The 22,840-nt window shown below is 48.7% G+C and overlaps 1 protein-coding gene across 1 annotated transcript in view; it reads right to left on the bottom strand.

Moving 5' to 3' along the window:
• Positions 1-5,748: 5,748 nt before the first annotated feature.
• Positions 5,749-22,840, bottom strand: part of PTGFRN (prostaglandin F2 receptor inhibitor) — an 80,759-nt gene continuing 63,667 nt past the window's right edge. Inside the window, exons 7-9 of the mRNA XM_042993820.1 lie at positions 15,678-15,785; positions 10,870-11,175; positions 5,749-9,363 (exon numbers count right to left, since the gene is read on the bottom strand). Coding sequence (XP_042849754.1) covers positions 9,197-9,363; positions 10,870-11,175; positions 15,678-15,785 — 581 coding nt within the window. The 3' untranslated portion in view covers positions 5,749-9,196. The remainder of the gene's footprint in view (positions 9,364-10,869; positions 11,176-15,677; positions 15,786-22,840) is intronic.

Here is a 22,840-nt window from a genome sequence, read left to right as displayed (position 1 = left end):
GCTATTATACCTTCTGGCTTGCCGTTCATGATTCCAGAAGGCAGAGAGTGGGAGGAGATGGAAAAGAAAAACCCCAAGGGGTCAGTAGGAAGCTCGTCATGATTTTCCCTGTTTGAGCTCTTGCAACTTAGGTCAGATTGAGGGCCATCCCACAGGTGTTGAATTTGCCAAGGCAGAGGAAGCCTGCGGACCAAGCCTACATTCGTGGAGCACCAAGCAGTGACCCCACAGGAAGGGACCATACTGACCTCAGTCAACACCCTTGTGAGGCAGAGGAAGAAACAGGCTTTGAGAGGGCCCAGCTGTGACCTGGCCCCACGATGGAGAATGATACCCAGGTCTCTTCCCATTTGCCTGGCTCCACCAGGAGCTGACAATTAGTTAACCAAGGCCGAAGAGCTTTTCATGGGGCATGGCGACTCCTGTCTGTGGGGCAAAGGCTGAACTGGACTTCTGTGGGCAGGGGCAAGAGCCAGGGCGTTGGGTGGGGATGCGGCTTGGGCGTAGAAGATGGGGAGTCGGGGACGGTAGCAGAAGAGAAAGAGCAGCAGAAGGGATTCCTAGGCCATCTGCCGTCTCCAGATGCTCCCTTGCTAAGGGCTAGTCCTTAAATTTCCTACCCGGGAGTAACTGACAGCTGTGTCTCATCCCCCATTTGTATGCGGACCATCACATACACTTCCAACCCCACCTTGTCCCTTAAGTGCCAGCCCAACCACCTTGCTGGTGGAGAACATTTCCATTTGAAGGTCCTCCAGGAAACTCAAACTGGAGTCTGAAGCTGAAATCCTTGTTTTCTTGTTCACACTTTGAGTGTCCGACGTGGTTGGACGCGGCTGTATCCACCCAGACCCACGCTCTGGCCTCCACACTCCACATCCGGTTATAAAGTCCTATCGGCTCTTCCTCAAATCTTTGAGGAGTCCATCCTACCTGCTGCTGTCACAACCGGGGGCCTCGATTTTCCTGCTGGACTAACGCAGTTCAATTCATCTCCCAGCCTTCCCTGCACACCACCCTCCCCGATGACAGGATGATGTAACATAGAAACCTAGCCAGGCATTCTCCTGATCAAAGTGTTTCGGCGGCTCCTCAAATATTTCTAGAAGATCCAGTCCACACTCCTTGACTTGACCTTTATGAGCCAGCCCTTGTCAACTCTCTGCCCTTCAGACACAGAACGGTGTCTTTCTGCTGGGTCTTACCATTGTTTCCCTCTTTAACTGTGCAGATACTAACTCCTCTCCTTGGAACCCTGCCCCCTCCCTACCTGGGAAATACCTGTTCATTCAAAACAATTTAAAATCTAGGCTTGTAGATTCTGTCATTTTTATATGGTAATAAAATGAATTATTTATGTGCCACCCTCTCCTACAAGACCTATGAAATTTCGTAGTGATAGGATCCAGTGCTGACTCATCTATCTAGTCAACAAATACTCAAAGCTTAGAATATTCAGGCTCTGTGGCTGGTGTACTGATTTACAACATGCACAGGAATTTCTCCCTTACCTACGGCTTTACTTTCTGCAGGCACCTGCAGCCTTTTGGAAGCAGGTGATCCTCCTTCTGTCACACCGCCACAAGGTCAGTAGTAGCCTAACGCTACATCACAATGCTGACATCCGTCACTCACCTCACTTCATCACAGGAAGGAGAGTTACAGGACCACAAGATATTTTGGGAACAAGAGAGACTACATTCACCTTTTGCTATCATATATTGTTATCATTGTCCCATCTTATTAGTAGTTATTGTTGTTAACCTCTTACTATGCCTAATTTGTAAGTTAAACTGTATATATGTACACATAGGAAAAAAACATTAAGTAAACAGTTTGGTACTATCTGTGGTTTCAGGCATCCTCTGGGGGTCCTGGAATGTATCCTCTGTAGATAAGGAGTGGGGGGCATGAATGTATAGACTTTGGAGTCAGAAAGGTCTCAATTCAATTCCTAGTTCATTTGAGCAAATTAATGTGTCGTAATTTCCTTATTTCTAAGAACGGGAATATTAACAGCAGGAACTCTATCATCTGAAATGATTAGAGCTGTTGGTCAATGAACAGAAAATGTCAGGTAAAGTTGAGAATTAGAAAAAGATTCCTATGTACGTTACGCATGTTATTTTCAATTGGAAGAAGATTCCTATGTACGTTATGCATGTTATTTTCTTTTTTTTTCTTTTTTTATTTTTTTAACGTTTATTTATTTTTGGGACAGAGAGAGACAGAGCATGAACAGGGGAGGGGCAGAGAGAGAGGGAGACACAGAATCGGAAGCAGGCTCCAGGCTCTGAGCCATCAGCACAGATACCGACGCGGGGCTCGAACTCACGGACCGCGAGATCATGACCTGAGCTGAAGTCGGACGCCCAACCGACTGAGCCACCCAGGCGCCCCTATGCATGTTATTTTCAATTGGAAAAAGATTCCTATGTATCTTACACGTTATCTTCACGTCAACCAACGTATTCATTCACCAATCTCTCGACATAAGCCCAGGTCTTTCCTTGGAGCATGGGTCTGTTTTCCGGAGCCTTCTAACCCTTTCCTGCAGAGACCAAACCTATCATGTCTAGTCTAAAACTTTAAAGTTTGAGTTCTTTCAAATGAAGTAAGAACTTACGATTTCTTTCAAATGAAGAATTTAAGAAACATTTGCAAAGCCAACAAAGTACAGAATCTTTTCCACATTTTCGTGATTTGTCCGCCATCAGTCTTTAACAGTTTTGCCTGGACCTACTGATAGCATTTTTTTTTTTTTTAAAGCAATTTGTCTTGGTTGAGCCTTTCCAGAGAATTCATCTTACTTTTATCCACACTTGGTTGGCAAGCTGGAGCTTCTGTATGCAGTTAAGAATATGCAGATTATGACCTGCTGAATGAGGGGGCACGAGCCACACACGTGGGGTCAGCAGGTAGCTTTCTCAGCATCCAAGCCCCCCAGGGCCGCTTTGATGGAAGGTGCAGTTTCCAGACACTCACACAAAGGACGTAAAGTCACAAGATTTATTACTTGCACATCCCAGCCAACGGGCGTAGGGGCACCAAGCTGGGGTTAGGGTGGCCTCCGTGCCAAGGTCACGGGTGAGCACGAGATAGAGAGCAGGGGAGCAAACCCCTATTAACTTTAAGGTGCTTGGGGTGGAGGGTCTCACTCCAACTTTTCCAGGGCTTCACTCTAAATGGTTATTTTATTTTAAATTTTTATTTATTTTTGAGAGACAGAGAGAGAGAGAGAGAGAGACAGCAGGAGCTGGGGAGGGGCAGAGGGAGAGGGTGGGAAACAGGCTCTGTGCTGATAGCAGACAGCCCGACGCGGGGCTCAAACCCACACACTGCAAGATCATGACCTGAGCTGAAGAAGTCAGACGCTTAACCGATTGAGCCACCCAGGTGCCCCTGTGACAAAATATTTTAAGTTGTTCAATAAATAACTATGTGAGCTTCTGAAATTACAAACGCGTGTATTACAGGGTCTTGTTCCCAAAGAGCCCCTCCAAGTGGCTATTTCAAAAGGCGTCCAGAGAAACACAAAGCGGGGACTGATGGCAGGATTCCTAAACTCAAGTCCTTCCCTAAGTGTCCAAATTCTGGGTGGGAGTAGGGTCGTCACCTGTAAACATCTAGGCATCTCGTCACCACACCTCTTTTTCTGGCACTCACATCTCACTGGTGGCCGTGCAATGGACTTACGTAATCACAGGAGCCACACTGGTGGCACAAACAGGTTGGAGGATAATCAGGACGGCGAGGGCTGAGGTGAACGTCGCCGCTGCAGGTGGAACTCAGGTGTGCCCGTGCAGCCGGCGAGCCTCAACTGGCGAACGTATTAATCATGTCCTTCTATGTTGTTTTCTGAGACTCTAATATCTAGGGCCTCGTTGACCCTGGGGACCGCTGCTCCCAGAGCCGGCCAGTTCCTAGCGAGAGGAACTGATTCACCGTGAGCACGCCTTGCACGCACAAAGCCACGGACCCAGAGCCCACGCCCCCACCACCTTCTCCAGCGGCACCCACACTCAGGACCACTGTCTCCTGCCCTCCTCACCCCAGGGCCAGGTACCAGAAAACTAGGTTTTAGGTTTTCTGCACCCCAGAGCCCAATGAAATTAACCAAACTGCGGACCCTGCCTTGCCCGTTCTTCCCCGTGAAAACCACGATAAAGGCTGCTGCCTGTGCTTCTCCCCGCCCTCCGCCTCCTGATGGACCCTGGTCTCGGCCATGTGGCCTCCCAGCGTGTGGCACGGTGCGCCCCCTCCTCTTGGGATCGGGGAGTATAAAACAAACTAGCTTTTCAGTGCCGGTCATCTCTTGTTCTGCTGGCCCTGTAACACCTAATAATAACAAAACCCGTATGTTAAAAAAAAAACAGGGTGCGACGTACAGTGGTCTGTGGGTCAGAGTTAATGAGTGGCTTTTATTGGGAAGATCCAGTTACACGGAGAGCAGTTAAGACAGCGTCTGCTGAAGCCACCGTGGGAAGACTGGAGGTACTTAACCTGGTGTACGGCATATTACAATAATCCCTGTGTTTGCTGTTGCCATGACGAGGCCCCTGGGGCCACAGCAGCGAATGGTCCCTGCCCTCACACCACTTTCAGGCTTCCACAGCATTTGTCAGGGGGCCCTCAGCTAGCCGGGAGGAGCAGAAAAGGCTCCCTGGGACCCAAGTACAAGTTAGCCAGGCAAGCAAATGGTATGTGGGCAAGCAAATGGTATGTGGGCAAGCAAATGTTTGTTTTGTTTTTAATTTAAATTTTTTTAAATGTTTATTTATTTTTGAGAAAGACAGAATGCAAGCAGGGAGGGACAGAGAGAAAGGGAGACACCGAATCTCAAGCAGGCTCCAGACTCTGAGCTGTCAGCACAGAGCCCGAAGCGGGGCTCGAACCCACGAACTGTGAGATCATGACCCGAAGTCGGACCCTTAACCGACTGAGCCACCTAGGCGCCCTGTCGTTTTGTCTTTGATTTAAACTGAGGTAGGAACAGGTTCGGTCATCGGTAGGGGGCTGCTAAAACCCAGCTGTGACTATGTCACATTCTGATGTGAGCAGAACCCTCCTGGTTCACCGAGAAGCATGAGTGACGGGCCATCCCCCACAGTACGGCATTAATTGTGCATTTATACACTGCATGTACCTTCTATATCCTTAGGCAAGGTTAGTAACTGGGACGCAGACCCGGCCCCTGAAGACCTCACAGAGAAGCTCCCTACCCAGGACACTATGGGACCCACAGGGGAGTGTGGGGTGGGGGGGGCAGAGACCAGCAGAGAGTTGGGGCTCCAGAAGCCAGTGGCCTGGGAAGGAGCACTGTTTTTCTATCACAGGGGCCGGCACCTCCTGGACCAGTTTGGCTCCAGACTGGGTCATGAGTCAGAAAAGCCGTTGTGTTCCAGTCACGATAAGGTCACAGAACCTTGCGTTTGTTTCCTCATCCGCAGAAAGGAACAACGTCCAACTTCCCCCTCTCATGACGAGAGACCCATAAGGTCATGAGAACTTACCAAAGAACCAGGAGACCTTCCTCAGCAACAGGATCCTGGCCCCCAGCTTTCCATGTGGTGGGGCTCTCAGTACTGATCCTGTTAGATCCACTTCTATCTTTAGTGACAACCTACAACGTTATTGCAGGAGTCAGAGAGATCGGAAGGTGTTAAAGCTGCCACTGGCATTCGGCCGTGATGCCTCACGCAGAGGGGACCAAAAGATAACGAGACCAAGTTCCTCACACGACTTCAATTTAAATTAAACTTCCTTTAATGAAATAAAAAACAAACGGTGCATTGCATAATATCTGTGGTCACAGTATAAAACAATACAATTAGTTCATGTAACATCGGGTATGGACAAAAATACACGAGACCCTTTCTTTGTCTACGTCAAATCTGGCAGATCCTTCTGTGCGATGCTAAGAAAGACAGAGTCAACTTTTTTTTTTTTTTTTTCGCCTAGTGATCTGCGCGCAATATTTATCACGGAGAATTTGGTCAAACAGCAGAGGAGGACTTACCGAAATCCCAGATCCCTTCTTCCTCTGCTGCCATTGGTGAAGCTAAAAAAAAAACACAAGTCTTCTGAAAGTAGCAAGTTGTGTAGTATTGCTTATTATTCCTGCCCAAAAGGCTCAGTCTTTGGCTCACGGATGTCAGTGACAAAATCATGGCTGCAGGCAGTCTGTAAAGCAAGAAGCGAGAGCCACCGGGGGAAACAGACAAGGGTCTGGGCAGGAGGGATGTCCTTTGCCAGGATCTTAAGGAAAAGCCACGTGGGGGGGGGGGGGGAGGGAAACACACAAATAAATACATTTCTAAATTAACATTTAAATCCAGTTGGTGAGTCAGAGTTCCATCGTCCCATGAAAAATCCGAAGCGTTGTTAAAAAGTCAGAGTTTGCATTTTTTTTTCTTTTTTCTTTTTTAAAAAGTGAAAAGTGTTATGTAAACATCATAAAGTAAACAATTGAAAGTAATTTTGAGGCTTCTATCTGAACATAGCTTAGGCTCTTCCTGGGGGCTGTTTTTATGATTAGTAAAAAAAAAAAAAAAAAAAAAAAAACAAAACCCCAAACTGTTTATAAAGTTTCTTTTGTTAAGAAGTGCAATTTCATCTGTGTGAATTGTGGCTAGGTTCTTCTTCTGTTCACACCAGTGCCTCTGGCAGGAACCCCCTTCCAGAAGAGCACTTTGGGGGGGGGGGTGGGGAGCCGTATTTGGTACAGCAAGAGAATGTATCTCACATATTTAAAAGGACACACATTCCAGGCCAGTTTCTGGCCCTGGATGGAGTGAGGTCCCTGGTACAACACCCTGGGATTTCTTCCTCCTCTGTACCAGCCCCGCGGCGACTGGCAGTGTGGCCAGCCCCACGATCACAGGGTGGGGTTGGGGTCAATGCCTTAGCAACCCCAGCCTCGAGCTGCAGTGGCAGTTTGCAGTCAAATGCTCTACCATGGAGCGATACCCCCAGCAGTCGCGGTTTGAGAGCAGAAGGTACAGCATGTGAACACCTGTCACTTGCCATGTGTCTGGCGTGACCCATCCATGGTTTTACGCATACCTGGGGCCACCTGGCCACACTCACAGCAAGGTACCCTTTGCTCTACCAAGAAGGGCCTGCACTACGACAATCCTGAATCTTCTTTTAATGGTGATAACTGTGTGGACTCAAAGGGCACTGGTGTCCCTAACGTAGCACCTGTGAATGTGTGTTCCCTCTTCCGTTCCCGTATATACAATCACCTGGGACCCACCTCCTCTGAGATAGCATAGTTAAGAAACAACTGGTAGAAAAGACCCGAATCTAGTGCCATCAAGGCCTCCTCCTGTTCCTCTGGTCACCCGTGCTCGGGTGGGGCAGGTGCTGGGCTTGGAACTCATTTGTGCCACTACCGTTAACACGGCGTCTACCGTGGGTGGTCCCCTAGGTGAGCAGGACAAAAAGGGAAGCGGGGTGGCAATCTGCCTCCTGGGGGCGACTCAGTGACAAGGGCAGAGTGGGCTGTGGGCAGCGCAGGGAGGGAAGCAGCGGGGACGATGGTGAGCCGGTGGGCGGGGGAGTGTGGCTCGTCTGGCCCCTTGTGACAAAGAGCCGCACATGAATGGCCATCATTTTGTAGGACTTTATTGCTCAAAACAAACGAATCTTTTTTCCCTTCGGAAGACAGAGCAGCGTGAGATCCGTCAGAGCCAGGATGAAAGCGCAGAGGATTGCAGTGCGGGGCATGACTCACCAGTGAGCCTCAGAAAGCCCACTGGGATGCTTCCGAAAGGCCAGTGCTATGCAGGGGCAGATGCCTCGGGGAGCAGAGGAGCTCTTTTGGTCCGCGTCCTACTCCGGGTACGAGCAGTCGGGCAAAACGGATTGCTCTCAGATCTACTTTGTAGGCTGTTCACACGGCAGTAAATTGCTGGTTTCCTTCGTGTTCCTAACAGGAAAGCAAACATACCACAAAGCGTACCCTTGCTCGCTGACCCCCGGCGGGGGGTCTTACGAAGACTTGAAGGGCTGAAAAGGTCATGGAAAATGCACGGTTCTTCCAGGCAATTTCTGATTCTGTGAAGTCGGTCAGTCTTGCAAAAGCAGCAATACACCTTCACATTAAGGAGCCCAAGCAGCCACGAAGGACGTGGGGTACACGTGTGGGTGTCCCTCAGCGGCCGAGGCCTTCGCCTCCCACGAAGGGCAGGAGAGGGGGACGGAGGTGGCGTCCTCCTCCAGACACAGCCCCGGCACCCCGACACTCCTGGCCCGAGCCGAGGACAGCTGACCCCCCAGGACCCTCTTCTGCGCTCCCTGGGGCCCCCTGAGGCACGGCGGCCTCAGAACCATCGGAGTGAGGGCCTGCTCCTTCCCTCGTCCCCAACCTCGTCTTCCTTGAGGACCTTCTTACTGCCCCGGACAGAGGTGGCTGTGTATTTTTCTTCATATTCATTCTTAAGGCTAAGGTGGCAAGATAAGGTGCTTGGTGGGGAGCCAAATTCTAGATTCCAGGGCCATTTCAGCACGCTCACATAAAGCAAATACGAAAGAAATGGAAAGGGGGCAGAGAAGCAAAAAAAAAAAAAAGAGGAAAAGGAAAAGAAAAAAAAAGCATTTGGGCTCAGTAAGAAGTTACATACTGCAAGTTTAGATTTCAAATGTCTAAACCCCTGAAAATACGGGGTGGGTAGGGTGGTCAAAGCCACGAATGAGCCTGCGGCACAGGTCTGTGTTGTCGCTGGGCCGGGCCGGGGCGGACGGCTTCGTCTAGCGGCCCTCCTAACACTGGCCCGACACGGAAGCTGGCTCCCGGCGGGCAGCTCTGTCCTCACCTAAGACAAAGAACTCTGAGAGCCACCGTCCTTCCTCACCGCGACCCCTCGAAACCAAACATACGAACACACACAGGTCAGAGATCTATAAACCGGTAGGAGAAAAAAATTAGACAAAGGGTAACCATTAAAAAGCCGCAGCCGGGAACACACACACGCGATTGTTCTACCAGAAAGTGCCGTGGGAAGAAGAGTCGTGGGCTGGTAAACGTGTCCGCGCTCAGAACTTGACATGCGGGGGGGAGAGAGCGCCCGGTCCCACCTGAGATTGGAGAGGACTGGTTTCTAGTGTCACACACTGCGCGTGAAAAAGATCGCGGTCCTCCTCCCGCCCCGTCGCTCCTAGACCGCCCCTGTCGCGGCTCCCCCGGCGTGGCCTAGTCCATTTCCATGGACATGAGGCGGCGGCGCTCACGCCTTGTCTCCTGGACCTCCTTCTTACAGCACCAGTGGGAGCTACAGTACCCGATGAGGCAGGACAGGAGCCCGATGACGGTGGACAGGCCCACGCCGATCAGCAGCGGGTACTTGAAGGCGTTCAGCACTGGAGGGAAGGAACAGGGGGATGCCGGTCAGTGATGCGAGGAGGCGGCCTCGGGAAGCCTGCCCCCTCCTCTCCCCTCCCCTCCCCACCCAAGCGGGTGTCCCCGTGGGGCCCAGCTCGCACTCAAGTTGTCCCCAGCACCTAGCGCAGCGCTCCGGGCAGGAGCCCTCTTATCTGCCCACAAAGTGAGCAGATGACACCCCGCCCGGTTCTGTGGGGGAGAAACAAAAAACCGGGAAAAAGATTTCGTTCGTTTGATGTCTCTGAATGTCAGCTTGCTTTTTAGGGTTTTGGCAGGAGACTGATTTTTAAAAGTCAGTATAAGGGCGCCGCACATTCAGCAGCAGATGCGTTCTTAAAAGAAAAAAAAAATAACACACAACACTGTTCATACATCAATTCTGTGCATCGAATAACTGAAGTGTACTAGCGGGGCTATTTTAAGTAACACTAGAGTCGATTATCCAGGAAAGTGAATAATTCCCTCCCTTGTTCAGGAAATCTGGCTTTTCATATGGAGCTACTTGAAGCAAGGAATTTCTGCGATGCAAACAGGGGATAAATGACGAAGTTTCAGGAATGCACAGACACGGTATGGACCGCACACCCCCAAATCCCAAGTCCCTTCTCCCAGAAGCAGCAGCACTCTTTGCGTGGGGGCTAGCACGCCTGCTGGCAGCTGGCATTTAATGTCGCTCACCTTTCGGAAGAGCTCATCGTACGGCAGAGGAGACAGAGCGCCACAGAGGCTAAGGCATCCGTGGACAAGCTGGGGCTCCAGTTCCAGTCTCCCCCACACTGACATCTCAGGGACACCCACTCAAAGCTCTCCCCTAACCCTCGGAGGCGCCGGGGCTTTAATTCTCTCTGGGGAATTTCTCCATTAATGTGTACTCTGAAGTTTTTGCAGAGAAGACAGGTTTCTCATTAGCCCAGGAACAGCTGCCCCCGCTCTGGGATGCTCGGGGAACAGAGGGGTGGGAAGGGGGCCCTCCGACCACCTACATAGAATGACTCTGGAGGCCGGTGTGGGCCAACAAGGCAGGGAGCCCCCTTCTCGTCCCAGGGTTCCAGAGAGAACCCCCTGCATGCTAATGACACCAGTTGGATCCTCCCTTTTCCAAGAATCAAAACCAAGAGGGCAGGAGGGGCAGGAACCCACTCACCGCCTCTCCCGGGGCCCTGAACCCGCTCCCTCGATGCCGTTCTCTGGCTCTGCCTGGCAAAATCCATGCCAGCCCCGTGACAGGGAAAGGGGTCTGCACAGAATTCGGAGAAACCATCAAACGTCTCTCCGGTAAGTCCTAACCACCACCTCCCGGTGGCGGCTTGGGCACACGATGCCGCACCTGGGGTAGCAGCAAGGCCTCCTTCTGCGTGCCGGCCCAGGGCAGGTCTACAGAGAGAGAGAGGGCCGGGTGCTGGGTGGCACATTCCTCAAAGGGCGGCCACCTGACCCTGTCGGCCGCCGCACAGCCCAGAGACATAACCGGACGTCCTCCTTACCATCCATCTTCACAGTCACAAAGATGGGCTTGGAGTAGATCTCTGCCTCCTTCTGCCAGGAGCCTGTTGGGGACCTCACCCACGGGGTCACGGAGCAGTAGTAGTTGCCAAAGTCCTGGTCCTCGGAGCCATGGACTCGCAGCAAGAATTCCAGCACGCCGACACGCTCCAGGCTGAGCTCGCTCTTCCGGTCTCTCTCGGCCGTGGTCACAATCCCCTTCCGATCCAGAGAAGACAGGAGGACGGGAGCCTTGTCCAGACCGAAGGAGTGCACCGCGAACCAGGACACGTCAAAGGCCATGTCGTCTGTGGATTACAGACCACGCCAAAACCCTGGGTCAGCGCAACGGGCGGAAACGCCACACGAGGCTAACACGCGCGTAACCTCGCCAGGGGCCAGCGCTGGCCTGTATGCCTTGGGTCTCACTGGATCCTCGCGACCCCATGATGACGGCTCTGTCACACTGCCCGCTCAACGGCGGGACCAAATACCTTATTCGAGGTCACAGAGCCAGGGGCGGGAGAACGTGTGGCTTTACCCAGGGAGCGTAGCTGTGGACTCTGCCCTCTTTTTTTTTTTTTTTTTTTTTTTTACATTTATGTAGTTTTGAGAGAGACAGAGCACAAGCGGGCGAGGATCAGAAAGAGAGGGAGACAGAATCCAAAGCAGGCTCCAGGCTCCGAGCTGTCAGCACAGAGCCTGACGCGGGGCTCGAACTCACAAATCGTGAGATCGTGACCTGAGCCGAACTCAGACACTTAACTGGCTGAGCCACCCAGGCGCCCCGACTCCGCCCTCTTTTTTTTTTAATTCATTTATTTTGAGAGAGAAAGGCAAAGGGAGAGTGAGCAAGGGAGGGGCAGACAGAGAGGGGGAAGAGAGAATCCAAGCAGGCTGCTGTCAGCGCAGAGCCCGATGCGGTGCGAGAACCCACGATCCGAGAGCAGGAGTCGGATGCTTGACCGCCTGAGCCACCCAGGCACCCCCAGAATCTGCCCTCTCTATCCTGCCACTGCCCAGTCCAACGGGCACCCCAAACTATCTCCCACAGCAGTGTTCCTTGACATTTCAGGCAGAAGAGCCCAGACCCAGAGGCCGCTAACCGCGGTCAAAGACAAAAGGTACGTAAAGTGACCGGTACACAATTCAGTGTCAACAGTTTAGATTTTATTGTTCTCAGTCCTTTTCTTCCCCGGCCGAAGCACTCGAGTTCCAGACAAGAGGAAAAAAAAACCGTCAAACTGAGAAAATTGAACACAACTTAACAGTCCCAGAGAGGAATACTACTGAACCTTAAAGTACTCTGCAAAACGAGGGCTCTAACAGCGTCAAATAAATGAAGATGGGCATCTGACAAAGAAGACTGGTACAAGAGGCAATGCTCACAGGGTGTGAAGTCAGAGCACATGCCATGAGCCCCTGACCTCTTCCTCTGGCCGTTCCCAGTGGAGCAGCAGTGTCAGAACTGGGACACATCCAGCAGGCAAGAAAGGACCACGAGGCCACAAACACGGTTTTCTCTCTCTGTGTTTAAATGTTTATTCACCTCTCAGAGCCAGTGAGAGAGAGAGACAGAGCGTGAGCAGGGGAGGGGCAGAGAGAGAGGGAGACACAGAATCTGAAGCAGGCTCCAGGCTCCGAGCTGTCAGCACAGAGCCTGATGCGGGGCTCGAACCCACAAACCGTGAGATCACGACCTGAGCCGAAGCCGGACGCTCAACCAACTGAGCCACCCGGGCGCCCCCAACACCGTTTTCTCTCAAATTCACTTGACAAGGCTTTCTGCATACATGTGAAATTACCCCACGTCTGTTAAACAAAAAGTAACATTTATTCACTAGCGAAAATACACTGGTGACCTCCAATAGCGCTACGTCAAGGCAAACCGTATTCAGGTGCTTACGTATTAAAAGAAAAAAAACAAAAGCAAGGCTTTGTACAAAATTATCCACATGGTTAAGTCCTTTCCAACTTGCTCTGAAAATGCTAAGCGCCAGAGCAAACCTCAGCTCCCTACCCACAGGATGACAGCTCTCCACGCCAACGCTCAAAATACCTGCTTTCCCTCCCCCTCGTCCGCTGTGGCACTTGAGCAGAAAATCGGGATTGTTCTCAGTGTGTGGGTCATCTCTTGCCAAGAAGACCAACTCCCCGGGGGAAGGGGGGGCAGAGGAAGTGCTGTCAACATCCTCACGCCCTCACGGTGCCAGGGCAGAGGGGGCCCCCGGGATCATGGTCACGTGCTCAGTGCAGCTGTCGCCTGCGGACGCGGGGCGGTTACCGAAGGCAAAGTCACAATTGCTGTCCCCGTTATGTGGGCTCCGATTCGTGCCCCAGTCCCGCCGCGCCTCACAGAGCTGAGGCCGGCCTGGAGGGCCAGGCTCCCGGGCTGGACCAGTACTGGCGGGCCACGTGGCCTGGAGGAGTGACTTAATTCCCCGCGGCTCAGTTTCCTCGGCTGTAAAATGAGTATTAGGGCTTCACCGTGGTTAAGTTAGCTATCTCTGCAAGATGCTTAGAACAGCACCTCGCACGTAGGAAGCGCTCGCTAGCCCTACCTCCACAGTACGACACGCACCGTCCACAAACAGGTGCTAACAGGGAGGGGGTTAGCGCCTGTAGCAGAGGCTCGCGGTGCCCGCCCCGACCAGCTGCTGACGGTGCTGACTGCTAACACTCTCACACCCATGCCCTCTTGCCGAGGGTTAGCCTCAGCTGACAGAAGCCACCTCCTGGAGGTTAGGAAACACCCTTGCTCCCCAACCGTTCAGCCCGTGAACAGTGGCTGACTGATGGCGGGGATCTAAAAGCCCAGTCCCTCACCTCAAGGAGGCCATACTCTGTGGTACAACCCACTCGCCAGAACTCCCCGTGGGGAGTTAAGACTCGTTCTGAAGTCACGTCTTTGCCTGGCTTCCTTCCCTTGCCCGGCTGGACTCCCTCACTCCCTGGGCGCACAACTTCAATTAATCACTTGCACACCTGTCTCGGGGCTTTGCTTCTAGAGGGCGTGACCTAAGACACTGCCTCTAAAGGGCCACACGATCTGCCCCGTCCCTCCCCTTCTGGGCACAAGAGCGCCTTGGCGCTTGGCCCACGTATGTGATATGTCCTTTCCAAAAGAGAATTCCTTCACGGCCCATCGGATGCGTGAGGAAAACCTGAATTATAGCGTGTGCTTAATTATTCAGAATCTTCCACCCACACCGTCCACGGGGGCAAAGTTCTGGAAAACTGTGATCTGCATGATAACAGCCACCTAGAGCTTCGGTAATTACCCTGGGGGAAAAGACTCTTATATTAAGGGCATAATTAACATACGGGGACCCATTCATTTGCTGAGAATGAACATTTACATGATTTACTTTTGCATGTGTCACAAACGAGCTTCAAGGGTAAACATGGTACCAACCGCTGAAAAGGACATACCTCCCCTCCTCCCGCCAGCCTCTTATACTTTCACTTTCGTTTCTACTTCTGAATACCACTCTGTCATCCCCCCCCCCCCCCCCCCCGTCCACATCTCAGCTTATTCGAGACCGAGGCACCCTACCCCACACCTTGAGAACAGAGCTAACCAACTGGTGGCTTGGAGGGACTTCTTTTCTTTTTCACCAATTCTTCTTTCTCCCACCTCTAAACCTCAACCATGTCGAGGCTCCCTGCAAGAACCAATTCGGTGTCAACCAGCTAGTCCCGGGGTCCGTAACCTGCAGCCCGCAGGCCAGACCCAGCCCACTACCTATTTTTGTCAATAAAGCTTCGGTGGAACACAGCCAAGCGCATTTGCTTACATACTGTCCGCGGCTGCTCTCGCTGCGGAGGTGACTGCTGCAGAGGTGACTGCTGCAGGCCTCCCACGAGGCCAAAAATACTTCTCACCGGAACCCTTTATGGAACGTAACTGCTGACCCTGCGGTAGTGGCTACCCGAACCGCGGGCCGGAGGGCCTGCGGCCACCCAGGCCTCTGCTGCTCGATGCCAGAGGGATCGTGCCATTCACTCTGGTTTCCCTGCAGACCGTCCTCGCGTTGCTTACAACCTGCCCTGAATACAGAATGAAAACCTGCTTCCCGTGCCCATCCCAGGGCCACGCATCCAGTGGTCTCTGCGCAGAGCTCGATTCCTTTCGAACCCTGCGGGTCTAAGTGTCAGGCGAAGACACCGACTGGCCGCTGAAGGGGGCCAGGCAGAACAGGTATAAGACTGATGGCCCACGGCTCCTAGGCGTCCTGTTGGCAGTGCTAATATTTTTTGCAAAGAAAAGGTTTACAAAGGTTTCCCAAGAATTTAAACAATAGCACCGCCTGGTCGCTCGCCCCATTTACTCTGCTCTGTATTTCATCACAGACTTAACACCACCTGATATTACATTATATGGTGATTTCTGTCTCCTTAATCAGGTGGCAATCTCCGTGAGAAGAGACGTGTTCTAGTGCCTCCTCTATTCCCAGTACCTGTTGACAGAAGACGCTCAATGCATCTCTGAATGAATAAATGAATGAAAGACCAGGGAAAGGGGCTGGACTCTGCTGGTAGGTTTCAAAGCAGCTTGTGTCGGCCCCGGAAGTGGCCCACCGATTGCCTTGAGAGCTCATGTTCCAGTGTCTGGAATCGTCTAACGCACAGATGCCTCCATCGACAAGTATTTATTAAACACCTACTGAGTACCAAGTCCTGAGCTAGGCAATTTGGGATCAGCCGAGAGTCTAATCCCTGGCCTCCAGGTCTACGCAACACAGTGGGAAGACACGAGACACATTCAGGGAAAGCAAGATGGAGCAGGAGGCAAGACAGAGAGAAATACCTGGATCCAGAGCTCCTCCTTCAACAGCGATGATACAAAACAGCTTGATCAGATCTCCCCGGATAACCGACGGTGTGTCTGAATGCACGGAGGCATTAAATATAGGACCTGGAAAACAGTGATGGCACCTCATTATTCCCGTTCACACTCGTGTTTAAATTCCATTCCTGGCGCTCTAATGGCCATCTAAACGTGGCCCGCCTTCCTTGGACCTGGGCTAGGTGGCGGTCTAAGGTGGCTTTGCTTCTCTTCAGAGACACGTGCATCACACACAGTCAAATGAGCGTCCTCTTCATTACAGCCACCACAGAACTCTTCCTACAGAATTACTTTTGCTTCTGGCTTTTCCCGTACCTCTTCTCTGATGACAACCGTGGTCCCATTCGAAGGCCACCCCCACCTGCCAGCCTGATACAGCCTGGGTTGCTTCTGCTTCTGTGCGGGTCACCTCCAGGCCAAGGTGGCAGGAGAGCAGAGGGAACAGGACTGGACTGGGGACACTTCTGCCCCCCGACGGGGAGAGCGGCCTCACTGTGCTGGGGACAGGGGCTCTGCCGTTAGGAGGCTGAGATCCAGTGAGCAGACCAACTTGCCAACAATGACGACACTGTAGGGGGCACTGGCGGGCACCACAGGCTCCAATCTGTCAGGGGAAATCGAGGCAGCATGGGTATTGCTTCAAAACACTACCCACACAGGATCGGTCTTGCACACCTTCCTGAGAACACCTCTCCTTGACTTTCAGTTTGCTTTAAAAAAAAAGAACTTTTTTCTTCTTCCAGAGGCCAGAAGATGGTGCTACCCAAAGTGTGCTAACTATATAGGGCACAGGTACTCCAAACTTTCGAGTTGTGAGCACAAAAATGAGCAACAAAATTGGAAGTATAAAGAGTGAACACATAAAGAGGATTTAGTGCTAGAATTTCATAATATTTGCCACAGAGTCAGTTAGATGCATCTGACTGTAGATATAATTGCTATTATGCTATTTGATTACTAGACATAAGTAAGTGACTTATTAAATTAAAAAAAAAAAAAAGTATGCCAGGGCGCCTGAGTGGCTCATTTGGTTGGGCGGCTGACTCTTGGTTTCGGCTCGGGTCATAATCTCACGGTTTGTGAGTTCGAACCCCACGTCGGACTCTGCACTGATAGTGCTGAGCCTGCTTGGGATTCTCTCCCTCCCCCTCTCCCTAAGAATAAAATACGGGGCACCTGGGTAGCTCAGTTGGTTGAGCTTCTGACTTTGGCTCAGGTCATGGTCTCACGATTTGTGAGTTCGAGCCTCACATTGGGCTCACTGCTGTCAGTACAGAGCCGGCTTCAGATCCTCTGTTCCCCTCTCTCTCTGCCCCTCCCTTGCTCATTCTCATTCTCTTTGTCTCTCTCTGTCTCTCTCAAAATAAAAATTAAAAAAATAAAATAAACTTCAAAAAAAAAAGTATCCCTTTGCATGGCCGCAATCTGGCTCCTATCCTCTTCACTCCTTTTACTCCTCAGTTTTATGTGATGGCATTACATAGCTTTCAGCCAACCTGATCCGAAGAGCTCAGTATTTACCTTATTCTAATTTCTAAAATCTCAGAACAGGCAAACCTGAAGAAGGTTCCAGAATATCTATGGGACTTCTCTTGGGTTTCCTGGGAAGCAAAAAGAGATGGCCCTGGACACAGATTCTGAAACTCATTCAAAGCTAAAAATATTGTGATTACTAACTTTTAAATCAGATCATCAAAGAGGAGGAAGTACTTTTTTTTTTTTTAACACCTACAAGAAATGACCGAGAAAGAGTGTGAAGGTCATGCGAACCAACGAGGCAGAGTCGAAAAGGCTGTATTTTCACTTCACCGTGAGTGGGAAGATGAACTGCTCGGATTGCTTTCCTCACACCAAGGACCAGAGTGGTCTGTTCTGCTGGGAGAAAGGCAAAGGGTGAGTGGAGGAGACGGCAGCTCAGGGGGGTGGGGCAGCCCTGAGCAGGTTGTGGGGAGAGTTCAGATGAACCACAGGCAGCAGGAGGGCATCAACTCTGGGAGCAGGGCAGGGGGATCATGACAGAATGGCGGTCCCGGGCATGGGGAAAGGGACGAAAGCAGAGAGAAGAGGGAAGCCTGACCTACGTGTGGATGGCCTGCCCTTCAATTAACTGCCCTCCCAGCCACGGTTCCCACAGGTCCTGACCAGCCTGGATTTGATCTACCTCGATGGCTCCCTGGGAGTGCATGTTAGTAGAAGCCAAGGTGACCCGTGAGGACCACACGTTTTCTTTTCTCTGACTAGAAACAGAGCTCCACCAAGGGGCTTTCTGGAAGTGTCCAGCCCCCTTCTGACAGACCACAAAATGAAAATAAAACAGGAAGATCCTCATCATGGATTTAGGTTTCTAAATTTGAACCCGCAAAGGAAGACTTACCAATTTGGACAAATTTCACTTTCGTTTCTTTGTATGTCCAAAGAAAACCCAAAATGCCTTGTAGGTCACAAGTTATGGTTGTCATTTCCCCTAGCGGCTACGGCTGTGGGAACAACGGAGCACTTGTGCTACGGCTCACGATGCAGACAAGGGTCTGGGAAAAGGCCTTCATTGTGATATATAAACGGGGGTGCACTTCCTTCTAATGAAATCAACAACTTGCTGTTAATATGGGTCTTTATGCCAGCCTTGGAAATATTTTTATTATGGTCAATTTCTGTGGTAATGCTGTTTTTGCGAGGGAATTTGGTTAACTTCACAGATGACAGACGTCGGCACAGAGAATGTAAGTGAACAATCAGAGTCACTAGATGTCCCCCGATTCCTAGTCTGCAGAGAGTAAACACATGGACCACTTAGTTTTTAAATACAAACACCGACAGGACCATGTTCCAACTCCAGCCCCTAAAAAAAGGTTATCAACAGCAGTATTTTTGTGAAAGCCCAAACTGTAGGCCACCCGCATGTCCATCAATAGGGTAATGGCTAACTAAATTTTCTAGGAGGTGTAGTCATTAAAGTTGTTATTTACCTAGAATTTGTTTTAACATGAAAAATACGTATCTTATAAGGTTAAGGCGGGAAAGCAGATCATGAAAATGTATATACGGCCTGAAGTCACAGTCATGAAGAAAACACGTAAGAGAGGATTTCTAGGAAGACAGACAACACCAATTAACAAGGTCTGGTAGGTTATGGGTAATTCTTTTCCTTTTCTACTGTATCATATTTAAAATTTTTTTCTCTTTTAAGGAGAAGCGCTTTCGTATTATCCTTTTTGAAAGGCCAAAACCTTGAACACCATAACATTTAATCCATATTTCCCCCTGACACTTTGGGTCAGTGAAATTCATGACTCAGCAGGGCCCCTTGGGAAACACCGTCCTCGTACCAAGAGGCAAGTACCCCCAAACCAGAGGATAGAAAGGTGGACACCAGGAAGGACCTCTTTGTCATATGGCTCTTATGGTGTGCTGCTGATTTTTAGGAAGCAAACACTCTTCAATATCAAGTCAGTGCTTGCTGGGAGTCAATCGATGTGAGGGCACTGTGCTGGAAGGATCTGATGGCAACTTCTCCTAATTCAACTGTGAACTGGCCATGACAACTGCATGGATTAAATACAATAAAAACCTTAGCCAGTCTAAGACCGAAGCCAGTCTTCAACCTTTTATCATTTTATCTGTTGTGCAGAGATTTTTAAGGAATTGAGAAATAGATTCAATACCCATTCCTCACCCAGGAATAAAAAGATCTTATGTCTCCCTTCTTTCCCATAACAATTCGAGAGAAAGAGCAAATAACAAATGTAAAACAAGATGGAATAAACTCCTATAGAGAGTAAAACAGATACATGAATGAAAGACAAAGACCACATAATCCTCTGAATATCAATGGATACAGAATAAGTATTTGACAACATTCACCATCTCTCATGGTAAAAACAAACAAACAAAAACAAACAAAAAAACCACTCACCAAACCAGTAATGAAGGGAAACTTCCCCAACTCAATAAAGGGCATCTATGAAAAACCCACAGTTACAATGATTCTTAATGGTAAAAAACTGCAAACTTTCCCTGTAAGATCAGGAACCAGACAAGGATATCCTCTCGTGCCACTACCATTCAACATTGTACTAGAGATGCTAGCCAGGGCAATTAGGCAAGAAGAAGAATTAGAAGGCATTCAGTTTGGAAAGGAAAAATTAAAATTGTCTTTATTCACAGATGCCATTTCATTGTATTTAAAACAGCCCAAGGAATCAACCAAAAAAAAAAAAAACAAAACAAACAAACAAAAAAAAAAACCAACCAATTAAAACTAGTAATAAGCCCAACAAGGTCACAGAGTCTGACATCAATATAAAAGGTTGCAGAACTTGACATTGATATACAAAAATCAGTTGTATTTCTTTCTATACACTTGTAACGAATAAACAGAAAAGGAAATTAAGAGAGCCATCCCAGGGGTGCCTGGGTGGCTCAGTCGGTAGAGCGTCCAACTCTTGATTTTGGCTTAGGTCATGATCTGCTGGTTCGTGGGATCCTGCTCCATGTCGGACTCTGTGCTGACAGCATGGAACCTGCTTGGGATTCTCTTTCTCCCTTTCTCCCTTTCTCCCTCTCTCCCTCTCTCCTTCCCTCCCTCTAAATAAATAAATAAATATATAGATAGATAGATAGATAGATAGATAAATAGCAATTCCATTTACAATAGCATCAAAAAATAAAATACTTAGGATAAATTTAATGAAAGAAGTTCAAGATTTGTATGCTGACAACTATAAAACATCACTGACAGAAATTAAAGAAGGCCCAAATAAATAAAAAGATGAACCATGTTCATGGATTGGAAGGCAGTACTGTTATATGGCAATACTCTCCAAACTGATCTACAGATTCAACAGAAGTCCTATGAAAGCCCCAGCTGTCATTTTTGCAGACATTAATGGGTGATCCTAAAATTCATACAGATATGCAAGGGACCTAGAAAAGCCAAAACAATCTTGAAAAAGAACAAAGTTGGGAAGGCTCATATTTCTTGATTTCAAAACTTACCTCACAGCTCAGTAATCAAACAATGTGGTACTGGTATAGGAACAGACATACAAAGCAATGTTATAGAACTGAGAGTCTAAAAAAACCCTTACACTTACGGGTAAATGATTCTTGACAAGTGTGCCAAGACAAGTCAAGGGGGAAAGAAGAGGCTATTCAACAGATGGTGCAAGAACAGCTGGTTCTTCACATGTAACAAGGCAAAACTGAATCCCTTCCCCTGCCACACACAAAAATTAACTAAAATGGATCATAGCCCTAAATGTTAAGAGTTGAAACGTAAAACTGTTAGAAGAAAACAGAACCATAAATCTTCACAACCTTGGATCAGGAAATTGTTACTTGGACAAGACACCAAAAACATAAACAAAAAAAGAAAAAACTAAATTGGACTTCATCAAAATTAAAAGGTTGCATGCTTCAAGGGATACCATCAACAAAGTGAAAAGACTACCCACAGACGGGGAGAAGGTATTTTTAAACAATGTATCTGTGAAGGGGCTTGTATCCAGACCGTATGAAAAACTCAACTAATCAATGATAAAAAGATAAATAACTCAATTTAAAAATGAGTAAACAATCTGAACAGACATTTCTCCAGAGAAGATACACATATGACCAATAGCTACACGAAAGGATGCCTAACATCAACAGTCATTGGGGAAATGCAAATTAAAGCCACAATAAAATACTACTTCACACACCCACCAGGTTGGCTCTTCTAGAAAAGATGGAGAATACCAGGGTTGGTGAGGATGTGCAACACTTAGAACCGTCACACGTTGCCGGTGGGAATATAAAACTGAGCGGCTGCTTTGGAAAACAAACATGGCAGTTCCTCAGAGTTAAAGAGAGCTACCGTATGACCCAGCATCACTCCTCGGTGAGAAATGAACCCTCATGTCCATCCAAAATCTTGTACGCTAATGTTTATGCCAGCATGATTCACAGTAGCTAAAGAGTGGAAACAACTTAATGTCCATCAACAGACGAATGGATAAATGAAATGTGGGACGTCCACACAATGGAATGCTATTCAGCCACGAAAAGGAATGAAGCAATGGCACACACCGTAACATGGACACTTGAAAACATTATGTAAAATGAAAGAAGCCAGGCACAAATGTCCACATATGTGATTCAATTTATGTGAAATGTCCAGAGGAGGCAACTCTACAGAGACAGAAAGATTAGTGGCTGTGGGGGCTGGGGGTGGGGGTGGGGAGTACTAATGAGTCGAGTTTCTTTCTGGAGTGATGAAAAATTCCGGAAGAGATTGTGGACAGTTGCGCAACTCCGTGAATATACTAAAAACTACTCAATTGTACAGTTCACATGGGTGACTTTTCCAATGTGTTAACCGTAATTCAATAAAGCTATTATTAAAAAACAAACAAGCAAATACACAATAAAAGAAACTTGCACTTTCTCTGCTCTTTCCAAATTTCAGGGTTTAAATCAATATTTCCTCTTCAGTAACCTAAAGGTTAACGGATTAGAAGATGCCAGAAGACAATTTTTTTAAGTTTTTTTAAAATTTATTTTGAGAGAGTGACAGAGAGAATGAATCCCAAGTAGGCTCCATACTGTCATCTATCAACAGAGGCTGATGTCAACACAGGGCTCAAACTCAGGAACCATGAGATCATGACCTGAGCCAAAATCAAGAGTCAGATGCTTAACCAACTGAGCCACCCAGGTGCCCCAAGATAATTTCATTATAGTATTAAAGTTTATGTTAATACAAAATAATACTAAAAAAAAACTTTAACAGAAAAAAATAAACTTTAAGGTCTAGTTTACCTTTAATATAAAAAGTAATCATTTAATTCAACAAATATCTCGTATTCACTATGCTGATTCAATTAACACTTGAATTTTTACAGGTGAGCATAAATGTACACGTTCAGAAATTTCTCCCTGCGATCCATGGGAGATTGACTGAAAACATTCAACATTAAACTCACAAATGATGATCGTTCACCTTGATATCCTAAACAAAACTGGGGATCAAAAACTTTTAACTGACCTACCTACCAAAATGCACACACATACCCAGAGATTTCAGAAGAGCTTCATGAATTACACAGATGAAAAAAACACTTCTCTATGTATCCATGCCATTAAAA

This window comes from Panthera tigris, chromosome C1 (genome assembly GCF_018350195.1).
Source record: "Panthera tigris isolate Pti1 chromosome C1, P.tigris_Pti1_mat1.1, whole genome shotgun sequence".
Taxonomy (NCBI): Eukaryota; Metazoa; Chordata; class Mammalia; order Carnivora; family Felidae; genus Panthera; species Panthera tigris.
This window is presented reverse-complemented; position numbering and strand designations above follow the sequence as displayed.